The sequence below is a fragment of the Malaclemys terrapin genome, chromosome 11 (genome assembly GCF_027887155.1).
Source record: "Malaclemys terrapin pileata isolate rMalTer1 chromosome 11, rMalTer1.hap1, whole genome shotgun sequence".
Lineage (NCBI taxonomy): Eukaryota > Metazoa > Chordata > Testudines > Emydidae > Malaclemys > Malaclemys terrapin.
Window position 1 is genome coordinate 67,830,525 of NC_071515.1, and position 23,314 is coordinate 67,853,838.

The 23,314-nt window shown below is 45.9% G+C and overlaps 1 protein-coding gene across 1 annotated transcript in view; it reads left to right on the forward strand.

Annotated features, from left to right (window-relative positions):
• ITGB5 (integrin subunit beta 5) overlaps positions 1 to 23,314 on the forward strand; it is a 114,121-nt gene that overhangs the window by 27,589 nt on the left and 63,218 nt on the right. The window contains exons 4-6 of the mRNA XM_054043937.1: positions 5,344 to 5,593; positions 12,801 to 12,969; positions 22,614 to 22,775. Coding sequence (XP_053899912.1) covers positions 5,344 to 5,593; positions 12,801 to 12,969; positions 22,614 to 22,775 — 581 coding nt within the window. The remainder of the gene's footprint in view (positions 1 to 5,343; positions 5,594 to 12,800; positions 12,970 to 22,613; positions 22,776 to 23,314) is intronic.

The following is a 23,314-nucleotide window of genomic DNA, read 5'->3' on the forward strand; positions in this document are numbered from 1 at the left end:
TCAGGTCATAGGGAAAATTCATCAGGATAGGGCACGAGTCATTTTCATCACCCCTATTTGGCCCAGATAATTTTAGTTCCTGAATCTCCTTCCAATCAGCATCAAGTCCTTTCCCAATCTCTTGACTCACAAGAAGAGCAGGATCAAGCATTCCAACCCTAAAGCGCTTCATCTCATGGCTCGGTTTTTGAATAGGCATCAACACCAGAACGTTCTTGCTCTGAAGCTGTACCAAACCATCCTTAAGAATAGCAGAAAAGGTTCTACTAGGAAATAGAAGCATTTTTCCATTTGGGCACAGCAGAAATACTTATCTCCTGAGTCAGCAGATATGCCCCTTATTTTGGACTATCATCTTTCTCTCAAAATGGCTGGGCTTTCCCTCAGTTCTATACGAGTCCACTGGGCAGTAATGAGTGTGTTCCATCCACCATCAGATGGTAATTCAATTTTCAGTAAGCTGTTAATTAACAGATTATTGAAGGGCCTAATCAGAACCTTCTTGCCAGTAAGGAAACCTACTCCTCAGTATCAGAGGAGTAGCCGTGTTATGGACATCATACCAAGTGGACTGAAGGTGAAAAATCCATTGCTATCTACATACTGCACAGACCACAGTGAGAGACTATGCCATACGTTATCAAAGAAACTGAGGAACCACCTGATCAGCATCCTATACAGCAAACAGAAAAACATCAAGAAAGAGCTCTCCAACCTGGAGACTTTCATAAATGACCAACCCTCCACACAAATGGACTTTACTAAAATAAGACAGGAGATCTACATTACACACTTCACCTCTCTACAAAGGAAAAAGGACCGTAAGCTGTCTAAAATCCTACCTGCCACATGGGGCCACAACAGGGGTACCCCTAACTCACCCAGCAATATCGTCAATTTATCCAGCTACACACTCAATCCAGCAGAAGAGTCTGTCCTATCTCGGGGACTCTCCTTTTGCCCCAGCACCCCCACGAACATGATACAGTTCTGTGGTGATCTGGAAGCCTACTTTCGGTGCCTCCAACTCAAAGAATACTTTCATGATAACACTGAACAGCGCACTGATACACAGATACCCTCCCACCAACAACACAGGAAGAAGAACTCCACATGGACTCCTCCTGAGGGTCGAAATGACAGTCTGGACCTATACATAGAATGCTTCCGCCGACGTGCATAGGCAGAAATTGTGGAAAAACAACATCGCTTGCCTCATAACCTAAGTCGTGCAGAACACAATGCCATCCACAGCCTCAGAAACCACCCTGACATTATCATCAAAGAGGCTGATAAAGGAGGTGCTGTTGTCATCATGAACAGGTCTGACTACCAAAAGGAGGCTGCCAGACAACTCTCCAATACCAAATTCTACAGGCCGCTTTCCTCAGATCCCACTGAGGAATACACTAAGAAACTGCACCATCTACTCAGAACACTCCCTACACTAACACAGGAACAAATCAACATACCCTTAGAGCACCGACCAGGGTTATTCTATCTACTACCTAAGATCCACAAACCTGGAAATCCTGGACGCCCCATCATCTCGGGCATTGGCACTCTCACTGAAGGACTGTCTGGATATGTGGACTCCCTACTCAGACAGCACTCCCAGCTATCTCCATGACACCACAGATTTCCTGAGAAAACTACAATGCATTGGTGACCTCCCAGAAAACACCATCCTAGCCACCATGGATGTAGAGACTCTCTACACAAACATCCCACATACAGATGGAATACAAGCTGTCAGGAACAGTATCCCTGATGATGACACAGCACAACTTATTGCTCAGCTCTGTGACTTTATCCTCTCGCACAATTATTTCAAATTTGGTAACAATATATACCTCCAGACCAGTGGCACCGCTATGGGCACCCGCATGGCCCCACAATATGCCAACATTTTTATGGCTGACCTGGAACAACGCTTCCTCAGCTCTCGTCCACTCATGCCCCTTCTCTACCTACGCTATATTGATGACATCTTCATCATCTGGACCCATGGGAAGGAGACCCTGGAAGAATTCCACCATGCTTTCAACAGCTTCCACCCCACCATCAACCTCAGCCTGGACCAATCTACACGGGAGGTCCACTTCCTGGACACCACCGTACAAATAAGCGATGGCCACATTAACACCACCCTATACCGAAAACCCACCGACCGCTACGCCTACCTTCATGCCTTCAGCTTCCACCCCGGTCACACCACACGATCCATCGTCTACAGCCAAGCACTGAGGTACAATCGCATCTGCTCCAACCCCTCAGACAGAGACCAACACCGACAAGATCTTCACCAAGCATTCTCAAAACTACGATACCCACACAAGGAAATAAAGGAACAAATCAACAGAGCCAGACGTGTACCCAGAAGCCTCCTGCTACAAGACAGGCCCAGAAGAGAAACCAACAGAACTCCACTGGCCATCACCTACAGTCCTCAGCTTAAACCTCTCCAACGCATCATCAGTGATCTACAACCCATCCTGGACAATGATCCCTCACTTTCACAGACCTTGGGAGGCAGGCCAGTCCTCGCCCACAGACAACCTGCCAACCTTAAGCATATTCTCACCAGCAACCACGCACTGCACCATAACAACTCTAACTCAGGAACCAACCCATGCAACAAACCTCGATGCCAACTCTGCCCACATATCTACACCAGCAACACCATCACTGGACCTAACCAGATCAGCTACAACATCACCGGCTCATTCACCTGCACGTCCACCAATGTTATATATGCCATCATATGCCAGCAATGCCCCTCTGCTATGTACATTGGCCAAACTGGACAGTCACTACGCAAGAGGATAAATGGACACAAGTCAGATATCAGGAATGGCAATATACAAAAACCTGTAGGAGAACACTTCAACCTCCCTGGCCACACAATAGCAGATGTAAAGGTAGCCATCTTACAGCAAAAAAACTTCAGGACCAGACTCCAAAGAGAAACTGCTGAGCTCCAGTTCATTTACAAATTTGACACCATCAGATCAGGATTAAACAAAGACTGTGAATGGCTATCCAACTACAGAAACAGTTTCTCCTCCCTTGGTGTTCACACCTCAACTGCTAGCAGAGCACCTCACCCTCCCTGATTGAACTAACCTCCATTATCTCCACACTGATATATACCTGCCTCTGGAGATTTCCATTACTTGCATCTGAAGAAGTGAGGTTCTTACCCACGAAAGCTTATGCTCCCAGTACTTCTGTTAGTCTCAAAAGTGCCACAGGACCCTCTGTTGCTTTCTACTCCTCAGTGTGACCTAAACCTTGTACTTTCAGCACTCACTCAGCCTCACTTTGAACCATTAGCTACATATTCCATGTCTCAGTTGTCAATGAAAGTTGCATTCCTTATGGCTATTACTTCAGCCAGGAGGGTTGATGAGCTGGTAGCCCTGATGGCAGATCCTCCATACACCATATTCCATAAGGACAAAGTCTCTTTACGACTACATCCGAAATTCACCCCCAAAGTAATTTTGGAGTTTCACATAAACCAGCTAATCCACTTACCTGTGTTTTTTCCAAAACCACATTCATCTGAGTAGGAGAGGAGACTTCATTCCCTCAGTGTATGTTGTGCTCTTGCCTGCAAAGGACAAAAGCAATCAGAAAATCACCTAGGCTGTATTTCACTATAGTAGAATGAGTCAGAAGTCAAGCTGTAGTCTCCCAGAGGATCTCTAAATGGATCTTGGACTGTATCCTGCTCTGTTACCCAATTGTTGCATCTTCCTCCCCCTCATGAATTGAGGGCTTATTCTACAAGAACTCAAGCAACTTCCTGTTCTTCAAGCAACTTCAAGCAACTTCAGTGGGATTGCTTCAGGAAGTACCTTTACTTGACATTTGCAGGGCAACCAAGTGGAGTTCCAGCCACACGTTTGCGAGACGTTCTGCACTACAACCTAACTCCTCCACTGATGCGTTCTTTGGGACAGAAGTCCTCCAAATGACTCTGCTGTCTACATCCTCCTCCAACTTGAGTACTGCCTGTCAGTCATCCACAGTGGAATACACACAGGGACAAGCACTCAAAGAAGAAGAGGAAGTTACTTACCTTGTGGCAACTGGAGGCTCTTTGAGATGTGTGGTCCCTGTCTGTATTCTACTTCCTGCCCTCCTTTCCCTCTGCTTCGGATCTTTATTGGATTTAACTGGGGAGGTGGTTGGTGTGCTCTGCCCTTTATGCCCTCAACGTTGAGGAGGGCAAAAGTGCATGCACGATCCAATGGACACCACTTGCAAGAATTCTACAACTTCGGGTGCATGGAGTGCATGCACACACCCACAGTGGAATACAGATAGGGGCCACACATCTTGAAGAACTTCCAGTTACCACAGGTAAATAAGTTTCTCTTATAACTTACAGCAATCTTCTCTCTAATTCATCTCTCCTCCACTCCCAGTCTATCCAAAATGCTGCTGACAAGACCCATTCTCATGATCCGAGAGACTGGCAAGGTCTCCTCCTTTCTTTAATCTCTTTATAGACTCGTCTTCTGCATAAAGTCCAGACTTCTTGTTTTCTCCTCCTTGTCCACATCTCTTGCCCTCCTTTCCTCCCACACTCTTCTCACTTCTTCTGCTCCACCGAAGATTCTTTCTGGACCATTCTGTTTGTCTCTTTTGTCCATACCCACCTTGTACTTTCATTGACTATGCCCATTCTATTTTGAACCAACCGCCAAGCAAGGTTTGCCAAGGTCCCTCTTTCGATAGCCTTCTAAAAATCTGCTCTATTCCATGATGTATTCTGTGATCCACGCTACTTCCTTTTCTTTCTGTATTATTTTGGACCCAAGTGTGTATCTAGATTATAAGCATTTTGTTGTTTGTTTGACACAGTATATACAGTGCTGCATATATTTAGGTGCTACCTAAACTAAAAATGAAGGACTCCTCACCTTCCTCTCCAAAACTAGATGTAGATACAGACTAGAGTAACATTTCTCAGTTTACATACATGGGAATGGATTTACAAAAAGACATGTTTAGCCTCCTTTCCCTCTCCCCTTTCTTGCACATCTCCAGCTATTTCTGTGGTCAGTTTAGGGAAGGAATGGTATATATGTAGGAATGGGCTACAGCAAGAAAAGTGTGCTGTCTGGATTTTGCATATATGAATTTCACGTTGCAACAGGAAACTTTGCAGAACAGTTCATATTTTCAACATGAATACTTATGTCTATTGCTGTTGATGGTATTAGAAGCAGAATAAATATGGACCCAGATTCAAAAGGGTGTGTGTTGTGGTGGGGAACTCTTTCTAGAATGCAATTCTTTTCACTGTCTCCTGATCTTCTGCTCCTGCAGGTGACAAGACTTCCTTCCGAGTGCAGGTTCGTCAGGTAGAAGACTATCCTGTGGATTTGTATTACTTGATGGATCTCTCGCTATCCATGAAGGATGACCTGGATAACATTCGGAATCTGGGAACCAAGCTGGCTGAGGAGATGAGGAAGCTCACCAGCAATTTCCGGCTGGGGTTTGGGTCATTTGTGGACAAAAATATTTCTCCTTTCTCCTACACAGCTCCACGATATCAAAACAATCCCTGCATTGGGTAAGTGTTCTCTGGAGCCCCACTGACCAGTTGTGAAGCATGCTTCAGTGGGGGCTTGGAGGGAGGATGCAGGCTGGGGGAGGCAGTGTTTCCCAGTGGATAGAGCACTGGACTATATCATGGGAGACCTGGATCTATTCCTGGCTCTGCTACTGGTTTGCTGGGTGCCTAGGGCAAGTCACTCCCCCTCTGTGTGCCTCAGTTTCCCCATCTGTAAAACAGGGGTAGTAATACATACCTCAGTTTGAGCTCTACTGATGAAAAGTGCTATATAAGAGCTAGTTGGTATTATTATTATTATTATTATTAGGCTGGCATATGTCATGTAGAGTAGGGATGCCAGGCAGTTTTCTTCATTGTTGGCAGCATCCTTTTTTATGGTGACTTGCGTGATCTTTCACATTTGCAAGATGGATAACACCCTGCCCCAGCTCTCTGGCTAGCTGCATGCACTATGTTAGTGATCATGCTGGATGAAATGATGTGTCTACTATGGGTGATTATGGGACTACTGCAGGCAACTGCTCAACCAGCATGCATCAGTTGCTAGCTGCCGTTTTCTTGCTGTCTTTCCTTTGACAATGGTTCCATAACACCCTTTCTTTCCATTTGGGTTACAATACTGAGCATTGTTTACAAACTGAGCAAGCAAACACAGCTCATTGTTTTTCTTTACAATGCATTTATATTCAGGGATAGCACTCGGTCCAATCAGCAAAATTCCAATATGGATTTTAACTCACCCTCTTCCTCTCCAACCTCATGGTGGTTAAGCTCTGTCGTTCCTTCAGGCACATCTCCAATTATGGAAAAATACAATATAAGGAGTCTTTCCATTGGCTTTGATGAGCGTTTTTGTCTCAAGCCCTATGTAATTCCACCCTAAAATACTCTGTGCGTTGCCCACCTATGTAATTCTCACTGCAGGTTCAGTGGTGTTCTCTTGGACCATTATTGAAAGCTTTGATTTGTTGTTGCTGTTTTAGAGTCAGCTGGATTACACACAGTTATGTCCAGATTTTCAGAGGTGCTGAGCACCCACAGCCACACTGTTGTGATGCTCTAGTGCTATACAAAGCAGGACAGCTTTTTACGGCTCAGGAGCCACAGAACATCAAGATGTGCAAAACCCCCACTTTATAACAGAATCCTTGGTGCAGCTGGATGCTTGGGTGAAGGAGCAGACATAGGTGTGGTTGGAGCAAAGGACCAGGAGGCGGGAACTTCTGAATTCTAATCCGGCCCTGACACTGACTCACTCTGTGGCCCTGAACAAATCACTTAAGCTTCTTTGCCTCAGCTTTCTTATTTTTAAAATGGAGACCACATTAATACTTGCCTACCTTACTGGGGTATTTGGAGTACTGGTCTTAGGAGGACTAACATATGCTTCTGAAGTATTTTGAAGATAATAGGCTAGAAACTGTTGCTATTTTTTTTCATCCTTTAATGATGCTGGGTATGGAGCGGGTGGAGAGAGCGTGGATGGATTCCAGAAGCTATTGCTCATCCATACAGCTCAGTTGTTAGCTCTGCAGTCATTTCAGAGGCTTCCTCACTCTGGTGTGCTCTGCCTAGAGACTCTGGGCCTGATACCTCTCCATCTACACCAGTGCAAATTAGGAGTAAATCTGTAGAATTATACCAGAGGGAGACTGGTCTAAGTGAGAGGAGAATCAGCCCTTAGAGTCTGGCTTGGCAGAAAAGGAGGGGCATGTTAGTGAATTCTCTCACAGGAATTTTGTTTATTTGCTGGACATGTGAACGCTCCCTGTCCATCAACCTCCCACCCCATTTGTTTTGGGGGCACCAGCTACATGTGGTGTTGTGCTGTTGTGAAAGAGGCCAGAAGCTCCTGCTTTAGACATGTGGGGTGAGATTTTCAAAAGTGCTCAGCATTAAACTAACACTCTCCCATTAAAGTCAATGATAAAACTCCTGTTTACTTCAGTGGGAGTAGTGTTAGATCAATTCAGAGCACTTCTGAAAATCCCACCCACAGCAACTCTTGACCCTTTGACCATGAAAATGTTCCTGGAGTCAGCAACGTCTGGGGAAACTTGTGGTTGGTTAATGCCTTACATTAGTAGACATGTTTTCATATGTGTAGCTTCCAAATTAATTGTGATGGTCTGAGGATGTGCTGTTCACATCTGGATTATCTCACTCAGGGCCAGGAGTTGACTCAAAGCGGGTGAACTGTTCTTATGAGCTTCTGCCATCTTAGGCCAAAGACCATAAAAGAATAACATTTCTTGTGAGATTTTGGCACCATTCAACTCTTAACTGAAAAACAGTCGCCATCTATTTTTGGTTTGATTTGGAACCAAAATTATAGGTCTGGCTTCAGAACCGTGGGTTCGAATGTGAACAGCAATCCTCAATTCAAAGATGAGACGAGCTGTTTTGGCTGGCCTCTAACAATGAAACTTTCGGGGGGGAGTAATGTCAGATGGTCATTGAAGGCATGTTGAATGGGCTTGTGTGAGTGGGTGTGCCGATTCAACTGCGCCCCCTTTGTCCAGATGGAGCACTGCACCAGAGTTCACTCAATCTGGAGGGACAGTCAGTCATCTCCTCTTGCCTAAGTCTCTGTGGTAGTCCCATTTGGTCAATGGAGGGTGTTAGCCTCAGGCCTGCTGGGGTTTGTGGGTTTCCCCCTTATAATTGGTGGGATCAGTTGGAAACCCCTTCTGTTCTTATGTCTCCCAAGGATCGGTTGGGGACCTAGCCTGCCAATTCCACTGGGTTCCAGCTCAGGGTCCTTAAACTATGCGGGCAGAATCCGGCCTCAGCAACTCCTCGCACTGTGCCCTGAGCTCCTTCCTACCTCCCTTGGTTTCAGTAGCGCTTTTCCAGCCTGTAGAGGTGATTGTCCCTTCTCTGGGCAGCTTTTCAGCAGCCTAAAGGCTGGAATTTCCTTCTTCAGCCTGCTTGCTCCTCTGGCAGCCACCCCACCTCTCTACACGCCAGATCTTTTATTCTCCCAGCTGCTGTGAGGCTGCCAATCAGGGTTGGCTGGCAGTTCCTGCATTAGCTCCTGGGTTGCCAGGCCAGAATAGGGTATATACACCCCATGACAGGTTGGTTCTCATGCCCATTTAATGTTGGTGTAACTCCATTGACATCAATATCCTTAGACCAGATTTAAGATTTGTCTGAGGGAGACACTTTGGAAAATTAATCCAAATTAACTAAAGATGTGAATTTAACGTGGTTTAGTTAAACCGCATTAAAGCCCTGTGTGGAGGCACTTATTCAGAATTAAAGTGGCCTTACTTTACTTTAAGCTAAATTGAATTATCCTGTGTTGCCAACTTTGGCATGCTGATGCAGCGAAAACCATGCTGGCTAAGGATGAATGCTTGGCTCTGGGGATGAATATTTTCACTCTGAAGGCTGTCCTGTGTCGTTCGGTCAAAGCCCATTCTTCTGAATGCTGTGCTCACCTGCTGCAGTCGACAGGGCACCAGGGTATAGGGATGGCTTATTGCCACGATGATATGGGATACTCAGTGCTTTCTACTTTCCCCCTGCAATTTGAGCACTGCCTCGAGCGTACATGCTCAGTCATCTTCTCTGCCATTGTCTCACATTTCTGGCAGGCTGGGGAAGGGATTTAAATCAGATCTGCAAGATCTGGTTGAGGTACAGATAAGATACGATTAAATTAATTGTATCCAGTGAAATGCAGTGCAAATGAAAAATACATTGGGAGGGTGAAGGGGGAATAAGAGGAAGGGGAACTAAGTGTTCAGTGAGAAGTTGGAAATTGTTGCAGTCCTTTAATTAAATCAGTCTAAAGCTGTTGCCGTCTTCTTTCCTATTGTGCGCGCGTTCCTGTTAGATCGGACTATCTTTATATCATAACATTCTCCACACACAGATGCCTTTTGGGTTTAGCCAGGTCTTCGCCTTTATGAGGTGTCCTAAGCAGCTGTGGGGTTGGGAAGAGATTTAAGGGGAATTGAGAAATGAGTGGTTTGGCTGGAATGCCTGCTTCAGGGTTGTTCTTTCTCCTCTGTCTATTAATTTGTTTTCCTCTGGATCGCCATTGTTCCCTGATTGCTGCCGTAGAAGTGGATTGCCATGTTTGCTTTGCAGAGCAGAGGTCGTTTGCTTGTTAGGGAGTTAGGTCTTTTTGGTTGGTTGTTTTTAGACACATGTAAAAACTCCCGAGCTCTCTGCCTGCCTGCACCCAAAAAACTGCAGCCAGGAGTGAAACCCTGGGAGCACAACTGTTTTGCCCCATTCCTAGCTTCCCAAGAGCAGTAGAGTTCCCACTCTGCAGGCTCTCTGGATACTGAGTTGCAGGTGGTTTCTGGAGCAGGATTTAGAGATTGCAGCTGATGTGGGGTGGCCCGTTTCTTTCAGCGCTTACTGTGCTGAGCTGGGTATGAGCGCCGAATCCCCCCAAACTCTGATCGTGTGTGTAAGTCAGTAAGTAAGTAAGCAGGCTTTGGTGCTTTTGCAGTGTTAATGTGTGCCTTCTTTTGAGTTACATCCCAAGATCCAGGATTTGGCCTCTAAGAATATGAACAAAAACGCAACATCACTCACCTGAAGATTTGAATTGTCACAGGGATGGTATTAAAAAAACAGGACCTAGGAAACTCTCATCTTTATGCAGCTGGCATGTACAATTTCCTGATATGTACAATTTAAAGGTTAGAGGAGCATGCTGTGATGATGGGTATATGCTATTTATTTCTATTTCCATGGTCTGTTTCTTATTTTGCTGCTGTCCAGAGCCCGTATCACTGGATCAGTCAGGTTCATGTCAACAAGTAAATATCGTAAATTTCCATAAACCTGTGGGTTGGGGGGAAACGAACACACCCAGTGCTAAATCAGCATCTATTCCCTGCCCTGATAGCCAGGGGCTCTGGTGAAGTGCCAAGAAGAGCAGATCTCAAAGGTGAGAGGGTCCTCAGCTGATCAAACCTGACTTCCAGCCCCCCAGGCATTTTACTCAGAGCCAGCAATAGGAACCTCTTGCTGAGCCACAGACAAGTCAGGGCTTTGAAGAGCACAAACACCGTGAGTTGCCCCTATAAGTGAATAGGAACCCTGAGCAAAGGCTTGATCATAAGCGATCACACCATGCCATCCCCTCCACAGGTAGAAGGCCCCTCTGAGCTGTTGTTTATATCCTCTTTCTTGTCTTCATCCTTCCTGTGCTCCATCATGCATTTTAAATCAGAAGGCAAATATGTACATAGGAACATAAGAATGGCCATACTGGGTCAGACCAAAGGTCCATTTAGCCCAATATCATGTCTTCTGACAGTGGCCAATGCCAGGTGCCCCAGAGGGAATGAACAGAACAGGTAATCATCAAGTGATCATCTCCTGTCACCCATTCCCAGCTTCTGGCAAACAGAAGCTATGGACACCATCCTGGCCCATAGCCATTGATGGACCTCAAGTATCAGAGGGGTAGCCGTGTTAGTCTGAATCTGTAAAAAGCAACAGAGGGTCCTGTGGCACCTTTAAGACTAACAGAAGTATTGGGAGCATAAGCTTTCGTGGGCATCTGAAGAAGTAAGGTTCTTACCCACGAAAGCTTATGCTCCCAATACTTCTGTTAGTCTTAAAGGTGCCACAGGACCCTCTATTGATGGACCTATCCTCCATGAATTTATCTAGTTCTTTTTTTTTTTAACCCTAGTGTAGCTAGAAACCGCACTGGATGATTTGTTCCCTTCTGTATGTAGCGTACCCAAGGTAGATGATATCATTGCACACAATACAGTCACTACTATAAAGCGCACTACTATATGGATATGTACATCGCAGTGTGAAAAATACCTGAAGTTCAATTAAACGAGCTTATGCTTGGTCCCTAGAGACTGAACGTTGTATACCTGCGTACATGACTGGCAAGTAAGGAATCTGAATTCTCAGTGGGTTGTGTTAAAATAGAATCTTCGGCCTCTTAAAAGAATCTTTTAAGCTATGTTAAGCCAAATGGTGCCCTGAATATAAAGCTGTCATCAAAGGCCTTTAATTGTTCTCCTGGGTTATTTTACAAGTTAATAATGAATCAGTAAAAGTCTTACTCTCTAGCCTCACTTACTTTAAACTCATTGTTTTTTTTCCCTCCCTTCCCAAGCCCCCCCATGCATTCACTGTTTTTTTCCACTTCATTAACCTAGCACTAAAAGAAAGACTCTGTTTAGCCTGCAGAATGTTAGCTAATTGGGTTTGAAGTTGTTAAACTGTGAAAATCTCCAACCCCAGCAAAAGAGGTTGAGAGCTAAAATTGCAGTGCTTACGCACATGTGATGTGTTTGTGAGACACAATCAATTGGGCTGAAGACATTAACTCCAATCAGAGCCTGGTGCTGGAGCCAAGAGCAGAGAGACATGGTAGAATTGGCACAGGGGCTGAAGGGCATTCTAATCCCACCTCTACCACTGACTCACCCTGGGACTGGAAAACCGAGATAATAGTTACTCACCTGCCTCACATTGGTGCTGTAGGGATGAATGAGTTCATATCTGTGTGGTGCTTTAAGTGCAATATCACTAATAAGGACGCTTATCAATTTGGAAAACTGCTTAGGTGTCACGAATGTCACGTACTGTAAGCATGTTAGACACCAGGGTGGAAGTTCTCAACCAAGAGTCCACAGTGTTTCCTAGACATCATGCTAATCTGTCACATCAGCTGATCCAGAGCCCTGAGCCGTCTGGTTTATCATGCTCAGAGCTCTGGTTCGTTGCTTGTAATATAGCCATTTAAGGCTTTGTTTTGTCTTTCTAATATCACTTACATGATGCAGCAGCTAATGTGCTGTGGATTCAAACAGTCCTAAGTGATAAAGCAATCCTAGCCCTATTATGCAGGAGCCAAAACTTAACTGCTAAGCCCATGTTTTCAAAAGTGGCCTCTGACTTTGGGTGCCTCGACTTTTGACTTTTTCCAGGAGTGCTGAACAACCACAATTCCTGCTCGGAACTGTAGGTGCTTGGCACCTCAGAAAATCAGGCTCTTTGGGAAGTGTTTCTAGTTGAGCATCCAGAATTGGAGGCTATCAAATTGAGAAGCTGCATTGGAATGCTTGGGTTTGAGTGACTTGTCCAGAGGGATTTACTTGTGTTAGACTTGGGAACAGAACTCTGCAATTCCTGGCTCCTCATTCTGTCCTCAGGCCACTTAAGCACACCCCTTTCATTTCTATTTCTCCATTTCTGCTTCCAGTTACAAGTTATTTCCACACTGTGTCCCATCCTTTGGATTCCGCCATCTCTTGTCCCTCACGGATAAAGTGGACCGTTTCAATGAAGAAGTTCAGAAACAGAAGGTTTCCCGGAACAGAGATGCTCCAGAAGGTGGCTTTGATGCAATCCTGCAGGCTTCTGTGTGCAAGGTGAGCCACTAGTTGCTTATGCTGCTTGTGTTTTAAAGCACAACAAAAAGGAGGTCTAGGAGCTTTCCTCAACTTTATTCTTGCAATAGAAAAAAGACCTCCAGCGTGTGGTGATTTTTTGGAAATCACCATTAACTTTTGCAGAGAGCACATAACAAATATACAGTGGAAAGGGGAGGTTTTTTTTTTTATTATTTTATAGATCTTTATGTATGGAAAACAACCATTAGTATCTTGCATAGTTCAAAGGGATAAAGAATGTGAGTTCTTGCAGATGTGAATTTAGAGCTGTAAGAGTTGATTCCATTGTCAGTTCTGTGGGTGCCCTTATTGAGTACCTTGGAAGAAATCTGCATTCTGTATGCTTGAGTGAACTGATGGAATTCTTTAAAGTGCCAACAATATATAACGGTGCGTAACATACCTGCTGAGTATGGGTGAATCATATCTTCTTATAATGGCTGGCCTACATTGAGGGTAACAGCCAATTAGTGTTATTAGCTAATGGCATAACTCCTTTAACTCAAGCTGTTAAAATCCTGTGCTTTTGATGCTTAAAGTTCTGAACAATGTAGTGTATTAATTATATCAATAGTGTATTATTTGCTGTGCTCCAACAACACTTTCAACACTGTACAAAATATAGGGGGAGACACAACAACTGCTCCAAGGAACTTGAAATCTAGGGGCATGTCTATGCTGCAATAACAAGGCCTGATTGCAGCTTAAGTAGACATACCCGGGGTAGCTCTAATCTAGCTCATGTTTCATCGCAGGCTAGTCCCAGTAATTACCCACGGTTCTGGGCAGGCTTGTGGAGCCAACAATGAAATATGTTACTGCAGTTTCACTGCTCTGGTACCTGAGTTAGCTAGATTCAAGCTAGGTTGCATATGTCTATTTGAGCTGCAGTCACACCTAGTGGCTGAAGAATAGACAGAATGTTAGTAGGGTTACCATATTCAAACATATAAAAAAGAGGACACTCCATGGGGCCCCGCCCCTGGCCCCGCCCCATCCCTTCCCCGCCCCCATTCCAACCCCTTCCCCAAAGTTTCTGCCCCAACTCTGCCCCCTCCTCTGAGCACCCCACATTCCCCCTCCTCCCTCCCGCTCTGATCTTGGTTGGGAGTTGCTAAGTGCTTCCCTGATCCCCACTTGCCCTGCAGCCCCTGCACCCCCCACCCCTGCAGCCTCTGCGCCTGCCTGCCCTGCTCCTCCTCGCCCTGCAGCCCCTGCACCCCCCACCCCTGCAGCCTCTGTGCCCCCAGCTCCCCACTTGCCCTGCAGCCTCTGCGCCCCCCCGTCTGCCCTGCCCCTGCGCCCCCTGCCGCCTCTATGCCCCTGCCTGCCCTGCTCCTCCTCGCCCTGCAGCCTCTGCACCCCCCGTCTGCCCCGCTCCCCTGGCAGCCTCTGCCTGGCAGGGGCTTCAGACGCTCAGCGGCGACTGGGGCAGCATGGGTCCCTGCAGCCCCGGCACATGCCGCACTCCCCGCCCCCTCCTTCCTGCCGCGCGGGGTGACGGGGCCGGAGGAAGGGTCCCCCAGTGGCCGGGGAGTCCCTGCCCGCGAGGGAAGCCCGAGCTGCTGGCTGGGCCTGGCCTCCCCATGGTCCTGTTGGGGCACGCGGTCCGCCCAGCCTCCGGGGGCAGCAGCGGCCCCTTCGCCACCTTCTGTGGCTACGCCCCCCTCTTCCCCCGCCCGAGCTTGCTACAATGTAGCCGGGTGGCTGGGCTGCGCTGCGGACCCTGTGGGTCGTGCTGGGGCTGGGCGGACCCTGGCTTATGCTGCCTCCCTATTTCCCCGGACATGTTCGACTTTTTGGCAATTCCCCTCGGACGGGGATTTGAGTACCAAAAAACCGGACATGTCCCGGGAAATCTGGACGTATGGTAACCCTACTTAGAGATGCAACAGCTGTAATAACCCAGGCTATGTGTGTTCTCCAGTTTTAGCAAATAGTCCGGAGACCCATTGCTTGCAATACTCATGAGACCGGTTCCTTTCTAATATTTTATTGTTGTTTTTAATTCTGTAACCCTGATTTCCTCTGAATATCACTACATCCCTGCCTCCACAGGGCACTAGTGTGTCAACTTAGTGGTAATGACACTTGCTGTGGGATCTCTGAGGTTTGGAACAAACTTCTGATGTGGAGAGTATGTAGCATGTTAGGTAATTGTGTTACATTTCTCTAGGAATTTGTTTACATAGATTTGTTTACATAAGAGCATACTATTGCTAACAGGTAAAGGAGTTTTTTCCTTTAGTTCAAGCAGTGGAGGTGTGTGTTTTTGGTGCTTATGACCTCTGTTTCACTTCCCACTGGTGACCCCAGGTGGGGTTTGTTATGATTGTTTAAAACATGATAATATTTATTCCCCGCCCCCATATGGAAAGGATAGCTCTTTGCAGATCCTCCTGAGTAAGAGGAGGGGAACTACTGGCTGCTTCTGGAGGTGGGACGGAAGGGGCATGGCACTGACAACCCCTTCCACACCAGCCAGGAGACCAGGTCAGCCAGGGAAGTCAATACACATTCCACCGTCTTAAATTGTGATGTAAGTGGCCAAGTTCCCACTATGTGGCTGGGATTTCCAGGGAACCTCCACTGCTCACAGTGAAGGGACACAATACAGACAATATCAGCAGTCACTTTGGCAGTCGGTATGGGTATCTTCATGTCTTATGCGAGTGTTTTGCTTGGCATCTGGTTCCTGCAATTCCCATGTTTCCCTTAACATTGTCCCAGTTACATGGGCAAGATTTTCAAAAGTGACACGAGATTTTAGGTGCCTTGATTTTTGGGTGCCCAACTTGAAACACCTTTAAAGGGTCTGAATTTTCCTGAAGGGCATTTCTGAAAATCAGACCCCTTTTTAAGGTGTCTCAAGTTGGACACCCAAATTTAGAGGCAATGCTAGTCTTTTTTAATATCTAAATTGTCTAAATATTTGAGTGTATTCAATACTTAGTACACTGCTGCTTTTCTGAGTTAGCTGTCTGAGAAGTTCTATATCCCTGATCTTTTGGCCTGTCTCTCTCTTTTTTTTTTTTTTAGATCCTAGAGTGGGAAGATTTGTACAATTAATACAAACTAATAACCGTACCAACATTTGGCTCCTTTTTGAAAGATATAATGGTAAAAATCAACACTGATAAGCTAAATGTCTTAGGCAATGAAAAAGCTAGGCACGAAGAGCTTTTATATTGAGGCTAAACTGGCTAGACAGGAATATTAACCAGTCTTCTGTAATTACATTTTCCACTTGCAGCTTTTTGGCTTCCTGCTGTGTTTAATTTTAAAAGTACAAATATTGTCAATGCCTAAGAAGTTTGTGAATCCTACGTCCGATGATGTGAGCTGCAGAAAATAAGTGATTAGCTTGGTTATAAAATATCCTTTGGAAATTTTCACTTGAGCAGTACAAAGTGCAAATCACTTAGAAACAACCCCCCAACTCATTGCTTTCCATTCCTCCTCCAATTCATGCCTATACATTTGGCACATAATCTGAAAATCCCACTCTAGGTATCTAACTTTTAGGGCAATATTTTCAGAAGTGCCTAAGTGACTTAGGAGCACAAGTCCCATTGAGAGCCACTGGGATTTGTGCTCCTAAATCAAATAGGTGCTTCTAAAAATCCTACATTACAATAATAAAACGGCCTGTTTTTCGACACGTGTTCACGGGTGCTCAGAGTGCCCACTGCATCTGAAAATCAGACCTCTTTTATTTGGGTGCCTAAATAGGACAGTACTTGGTTCTGCTAGAAGAAAAAAAAGAAAAAGGGAGGGGAGGTATAACTCAGTGGTTTGAGCATTGGCCTGCTAAACCCAGGGTTGTGAGCTCAATCCTTGAGGGGGCCACTTAGGGATCTGCAGCAAAAATCAGTACTTGGTCCTGCTAGTGAAGGCAGGGGGCTGGACTCAATGACCTTTCGGGGTCCCTTCCAGTTCTATGAGATAGGTAGATCTCCATATATTATTATATTATTAATGTTATTTACTCATGGAGTTATGGGCCTGATGCAAACCCCATTGAAACCAATGGAAAAGCTCCTGTTGACATCACTTGGCTTGGGATCAGACCGTGTATCCCTGTCTTTCGTAAGGACACCTTCTGTCTTGCGGATATAGATTTTTTTTTTAAAATGTGGGGGGGGGAGGGAGGGACCACAAATAGAGCTCCAAGTTTTTGTTCAAAGTTTTAGCTGGGTAGAAATAAACTAAAGCCTGGTTGAATGTTTTTATGATCATAAACGGAGCAGTGTGTTCTGCATTTCATGATGGAAATTAACTACCGAAGAATGACTGGCTGCATATTTCAGCACTTTTATGATGTAGTTGCTTATGGCTGTGTGAAATGCTGGTTTCCTCAGAACTGGTTACATACACTTGGTTGGCTGGCCTTGTGCAGGTTTCACATATCCTCCCTGATTCCTAGTAATTCCACCCAATGTATTGGCAGCCCTGCCGCAATTTGTTTTTCCACTCCCTCTCTCTCCTATGCATTCCCCACCCTGAAAGTCTCCTCTTCTGCTCCACACATGCCCTTGCCACCATTAACTTAGTCAAAGGTTAGTGCCAAAATAAACATATTAAATATATATGTGCAATGCTTAAACTTCCCCTGACCTTCCTCTACTTTGGGGAGTATTTGATGGCTTCCTTCCTCAAACCTTGGGTCTAGCCCTGCCTGTCCATACCACAAGTCATATATTAAAAAGAGACGCTTTAGTTTCATTCCCGGAATAATTGGGAAGCACGTGGCTACTAAAGCCAGATCTGGTAGGTAGCTACAAGAGTTGCACCTTTCCCAGATGTCTTCTCTATCCAGTAAATGGTGAGCCAAACCACCAGCAAAGATTCTAGTTAATAGGAATTTTAAGAAAATTAAGAAAAACTTACAATCCATAGGGGGCGTCTTTCCCTTTCCAGTTACCATCCATTTTCTTGCAACAAATAGTGTGCATGTCTAATTTTGGTGCCCAATTTGAGACATCTGGGACCTACTCCTCAAAGGTGCTGAATGCCTGCAGTTCCGATTGATTTGCACTGAAGCTGTGGGGGTTCCGCTTCCGAGTATTGGGCCTAGAGCAGTGGCTCTCAAAATTTTTTTACTGGTGACCCCTTTCACACAGCAAGTCTCTGAGTGTGACCTCCCCCCCCCTTATAAATTAAAAACACTTTTTTATATATTTAACACCATTATAAATGCTGGCGGCAAAGCGGGGTTTGGGGTGGAAGTTGAGAGCTCGCGACCCCCACATGTAATAACCTCACGACCCCCTGAGAGGTCTCGACCCCCAGTTTGAGAACCCCTGGCCTAGAGTGTTAAAACTGGTGGATGCTCTTGAAAATTTAGACCCAGATCTTGAGTAGTTCTGGGCACCTTCAACTGCCACTGAAATAGGTGGGAGCCAGAAGGTGTTTAATACTGCTCAGGATCTGGCCCTTTGTGGATGCTGCACACCAGGCTGCAAATGGTGTCCTTTTGAAGGAAGAGCTGGCAGGAGAAGGATGGGTGAATTGGTGGGGTAGGTGATAGCAGGCAGGGAAGGGAAATCAATGCCAAACTTTAGTGTTGTCTAGAGGGCACTTGTTCAGAGCCCTGCAAATACAAAAAGGAGTGAGCCTGAAAATTAACCCAGCCTCCTACCCTTTCAGGTGATAGATTTTTCTCCTTAGCTAACAAAGGCAACCGGTAAATGGTTAAATATCAACATTTGTTTTTTTCTTTAAACAAAATCTTGGGCCAGTTTTCTTCTTCTAGGGGACTCTGCTTATTATTAATTGGACCAGAAATCTCCAGTCTGATTTGTCTGGCTTAATACAAAATCTATTTTGCTTTTTAAAGAAAAGTCATTTTTTAAAGTTTCCGTGTATTTGGCTTAAGCACAAGAATAAGGGAAAATACGTTAAAAGATAGTCCGCTCTTGATTTAAAGGTGGTCTCAATAGTCCAATGAATAGAAGCAGCATCCTTTTGAATGGCCTCAGAACCATTTTTTAAATGCAGCCAGGTCTGTCTATGCACACACGTTTCACAGCTAATGAAACTCTAGCTTAATCCTTCTAACCTCATTGGGGTTGTTTTGGACTCAGTCCTACAAACTATGTCAGCTTTTGTCCTCCCAAAGGGATAGAGAAGGGAGGTATCGCAGTGCTTGCATATCCAATGTTTGATATGGTTTAACATCATTAAAGTGGTTTTTTTCACTCCAGTACGTGAGGAGTTGCATGTTGCTGAGAAGTTTTTTGCCGTTTGTCCAAGAGATCAGGTCTGTCAAATGCCTTGTGCTTGCCAGATCAAAAATGCACATTGCAAAATGAGCTGGAATGTAATGTGCCTGTGCTGGGACAATGGGGATGGGAGAGAGAATGAGTGAGACTGGTGTGTTAGCCACGTGAATGGCAAGTATTTGTTCCTACAATCTTATATCCGTTGTGTGGCTCTTTAGAAATGCCATTATGGAAACTTCGGGTTAGCAACCATGTCAAAAAGGAGAAATATAAACTGGGAAATGGTTTCTTTGATTGATTTGAATTGAAATATTTAAATTACCAGGAAGCTCACCAGAGTTGGATTGCGGTTTTCAGAAGTGCCTAAATCACTCATGAAAACACATATCCATGAAAGTCAAGGAACTTGTGCTCCCAAACTACTCAGGTGCATTTGAAAATCCCAGCCTTGGACTCCACTGCACCAAAGGGAGAACCTAAGAGTGGAGGGCCCTATTCTGGGACTGTTCTGCCCCATCATGTGTATCTAGGGCTTGTTAGTGCAATCATCTGGGCTTTGAATTGCACCTACATGTAACCTGGGGTCCATGCAATCCTGGAGCATTGGTGGAATGTGCTGTAACATTATGGATTAACAACCAGCAACAGTGAATTTTGAAAATGCCATCCTGGCCTTACAGGTGCCCCAAAAAGGGGATCTAAACATTGATTGTGCTTTTTAAAGCACAGCGGTGCTTTTGTGGGTGGTACAGAGCTGGAGTGCCTTAGAAGAGGACTGGGAAGCATTTTACATCATGAAGGAAGGATGCCTCATGGATCTCCAAAGGATGGGAGTGTGTAGGGTAGAGCACTTCCCCACCCAGTGCCCTGCCTCCATGTGGGAGTGCAGAGGGAGCAGTCCCTGTGATCTCCTGAGCACAGACTGTAATTGTGCCTGGACGTTATGCATAAGAAGCAAGGGATACTCCTGGCACTGTTCCCCAGCCCATAGTGCAGGCTCTCAGCTGGGCCAGTCAGCGTATGGGCCTGAGTGAGTATTCTCTCCAGAAGCTAGCTAGCTAGGAGGATTTCTCTGTTGAAGGGTGTGCCTTCATTGCAGAGTGATTGTGCATGATTGGCCTCTGGGGATAGCCCAGCCTGGTAGTGAGCAGGCTCACTGCACAGCCCCATTCAAGTTATGGTGTCTTTACTAGTGCTGCACTCTTCCCTGTATGTCACTAGGGCTTCTGGGGGCCTATCCCATGGTCCTTTGTGCAACAGTAAGCTGAGTTGCTTTATGATTCTTTCCCTGTGAATTGTGGGAGAACATGTCTGTCTTTTTGGGCACATGGGGGAATTGTGGGAAGGCACTGGAGGACTATCAGTGCTTGGTGGTTTAGCCCAGATCCCTGTCCTCACTGCAAAGTGGGCAGGTTATCCGCCCAAGTGAAAGCATCACTTGGGTTTTAGCCCACAGCCCCTGATGAGCCAGCTAACCTAGGTGTAAAGCACCACCAAACTTGGGTGGGAGGGTTTTGTGTGCAGACAGGAGGAATTACTTCATAGAACTTCATAGAATGTCAGGGTTGGAAGGGACCTCAGGAGGTCATCAAGCAGGACCAATCCCCAGACAGATTTTTGTCCCAGATCCCTAAATGGCTCCCTCAAGGATTGAACTCACAACCCTGGGTTTAGCAGGCCAATGCTTAAACCACTGAGCTATCCCTCTCCCCAGTGTGATGGCCTGGGTTCAAGAGAATCCCCAGACAGCTGCCACATCCTAGCCTCCATCTAATGGCTACTGGAACCAGGTGGGCTGAGAAGCTACTAGAGCTATACCCCAGCCAAGCCACCACCCACAGGGGCTGTGATTGGAGGATCACCCAGCTCCACCGATTGGTCCAACTACGCTATTTAAGCCAGGAGGAGGAATAGGAAGTTTGAGTAACAAGGTGGTTTCCTGCTGTGCTCCATTGGACCATGCTTGTGTCTGCCTCTTGCACCCAGCCTGTTCCTGGTCTGCTTCTGGCTCCTGCCTTACCCCATCTTCACTCCTGTTTCCACCGTGCTTGTACACCATGTTTAATCCTTGCCTCTCTTCCTGCCCTTATGCCTCGACTCCAGTCTTCAGCGAGCAGTCCTGGCTCCAACCTTGGCCTCTGATTTCTGTCCCTGAGTCTGGCTTGACCTTTGTCTCTGGCATTTGGCATCTGACCTTGGCTCTGACCCTCCGCTTTGATTCCTGATTCTGATCTGGTTTGACCCCGGCTCTGGTAACTGGCAGTTGACTCTGGTGCTGAGCCTTGGCTTTATTCCCCAACCTGGCTGCCTGCACTGCCCACTAGGCCAGACTCCTGCTCTAACTACTAGGTCAGACCACCTACATCCTGGTCCATAACAGTTGGGGATAAATAAGGCTTTGATTTTAGCAGGGACATTTTTAATTAATTTCATAGCACAGGTGCAGGAAGAAAAGGATCAGTCATAGAAAGATCACCAAATAATGTAGTTTCCACTACATCTACAGACACAAAAGGCGAGGTCTGGGATTGGGTTTGCCAGGGGACTGGAGAGCAAGCCTGTACCACACTCACCCCATAATGACCGCTCCTGTCCCAGGGGCTGGACCGGGCTCCCCACCCCGGACATTGCGACCTGGCACACAGGATCACAACGCCACTTGGCTTGGGGGCCTAATCAAATGTGTTTTTTACAGCAACTGCAAAGATTTCATGAATGTTGCTCAAATTCATGATTTCTCTGACCACCATGACTTCTGTGACAAAGTTGTAGCCCCAAGATAACACCAAGTAAGAGCCCAGATTAAGTCTGAAGTGAAAACCTATGCTCAGTTTGTGTGTGTGTGTGTGTGTGTGTGTGTGTGTGTGTGTGTGTGTGTGTGTGTGTGTGTGCACGCACGCTATATACCTTCGTGGGCAGAGACCTCATCTAGTGTATTGCACCTCAGTATAGCTTTTTATGACCAGTATTTAATGAACATGCCATAGCTCCCACTATCACTCCACACTGTTTGCAGCAGCATGGCAATTCCATGTTGCTCAGGAAACAAGGTCAGATTTACTGTGTTTGGAGGAATTTGGCAGGTCTCCTTTGACTATAAAAGCAGCTGAAACACTTATTCTTGGAGCACAGAGAGGGTCTGGTGGACAGTTCAGTTATGTACATACCTCCTCATGCCTTTTTAATAACCTTACTTGAAAGAAATGTTGGAAAATGGCACCTGAGTTTTATCCCTGGTCAGGAGTCGGCGGACAGGCCTGCAGTATCCTTTTAATTAGTGATAACAGAGACTCCTCTGTTGTATGGGAGTGAGGATGGGACAATACACAGCACAACCTGAGAAGTACTTGGCTCAGAAGAGGAGACTGATGACTCTCTCCTGGTTTTGTTTCCACCCAGGAAAAGATTGGCTGGCGGAAAGAGGCCTCTCACTTGCTGGTCTTTACGACGGATGATGTGCCACACATAGCACTGGATGGGAAGTTAGGTGGGCTGGTCCAGCCACATGATGGCCAGTGTCACCTGAATGAGGCGAATGAATACAGTGCATCCAACCAGCTGGTGAGAATAAACCACAGTGTCTCCTGTATGCTGGGGTCCCCTTTTATTGGCGCTTCGGAACCTTTGACTGTCAGCGAATTCCTTGCATTTATTTATTTGGTTTCAAAATACCCCTATTAAAAGAGCTGTTCTTGCAGGTTGTAGGACCCTTTGACAGATGTCAACAACTTTCACTCCCTACCACCCTGGGGGCTTCATTTGAGCCGGCAGTCTACGGGTGAAAGACACCTCTTGCACTGCCAAGTCTCTGAGCCATCCAGTCCCCTCCTTGTTTCCTGTAGCATCCAAAAATGGCTAAACAGACTTTCAAGCTTGCAGACCCCTCAGGGTTAGTTGCACACAGGAAAGGTGTATTTGACACTCGAAATCATGGCAAGATTAATCCAGTGAGTGTAAAGAAAATGTAAAATGTTGTACTCCTCTTTTAATATTTGCGCAATATATTGTCTGTCATCTCTTCAGTGCAGGGACTGTGTGTACAGTATCTAGCACAATGTGGCCCTGTTCCTGACTGGGGCTTCTGGGTCTGATAGTTATAT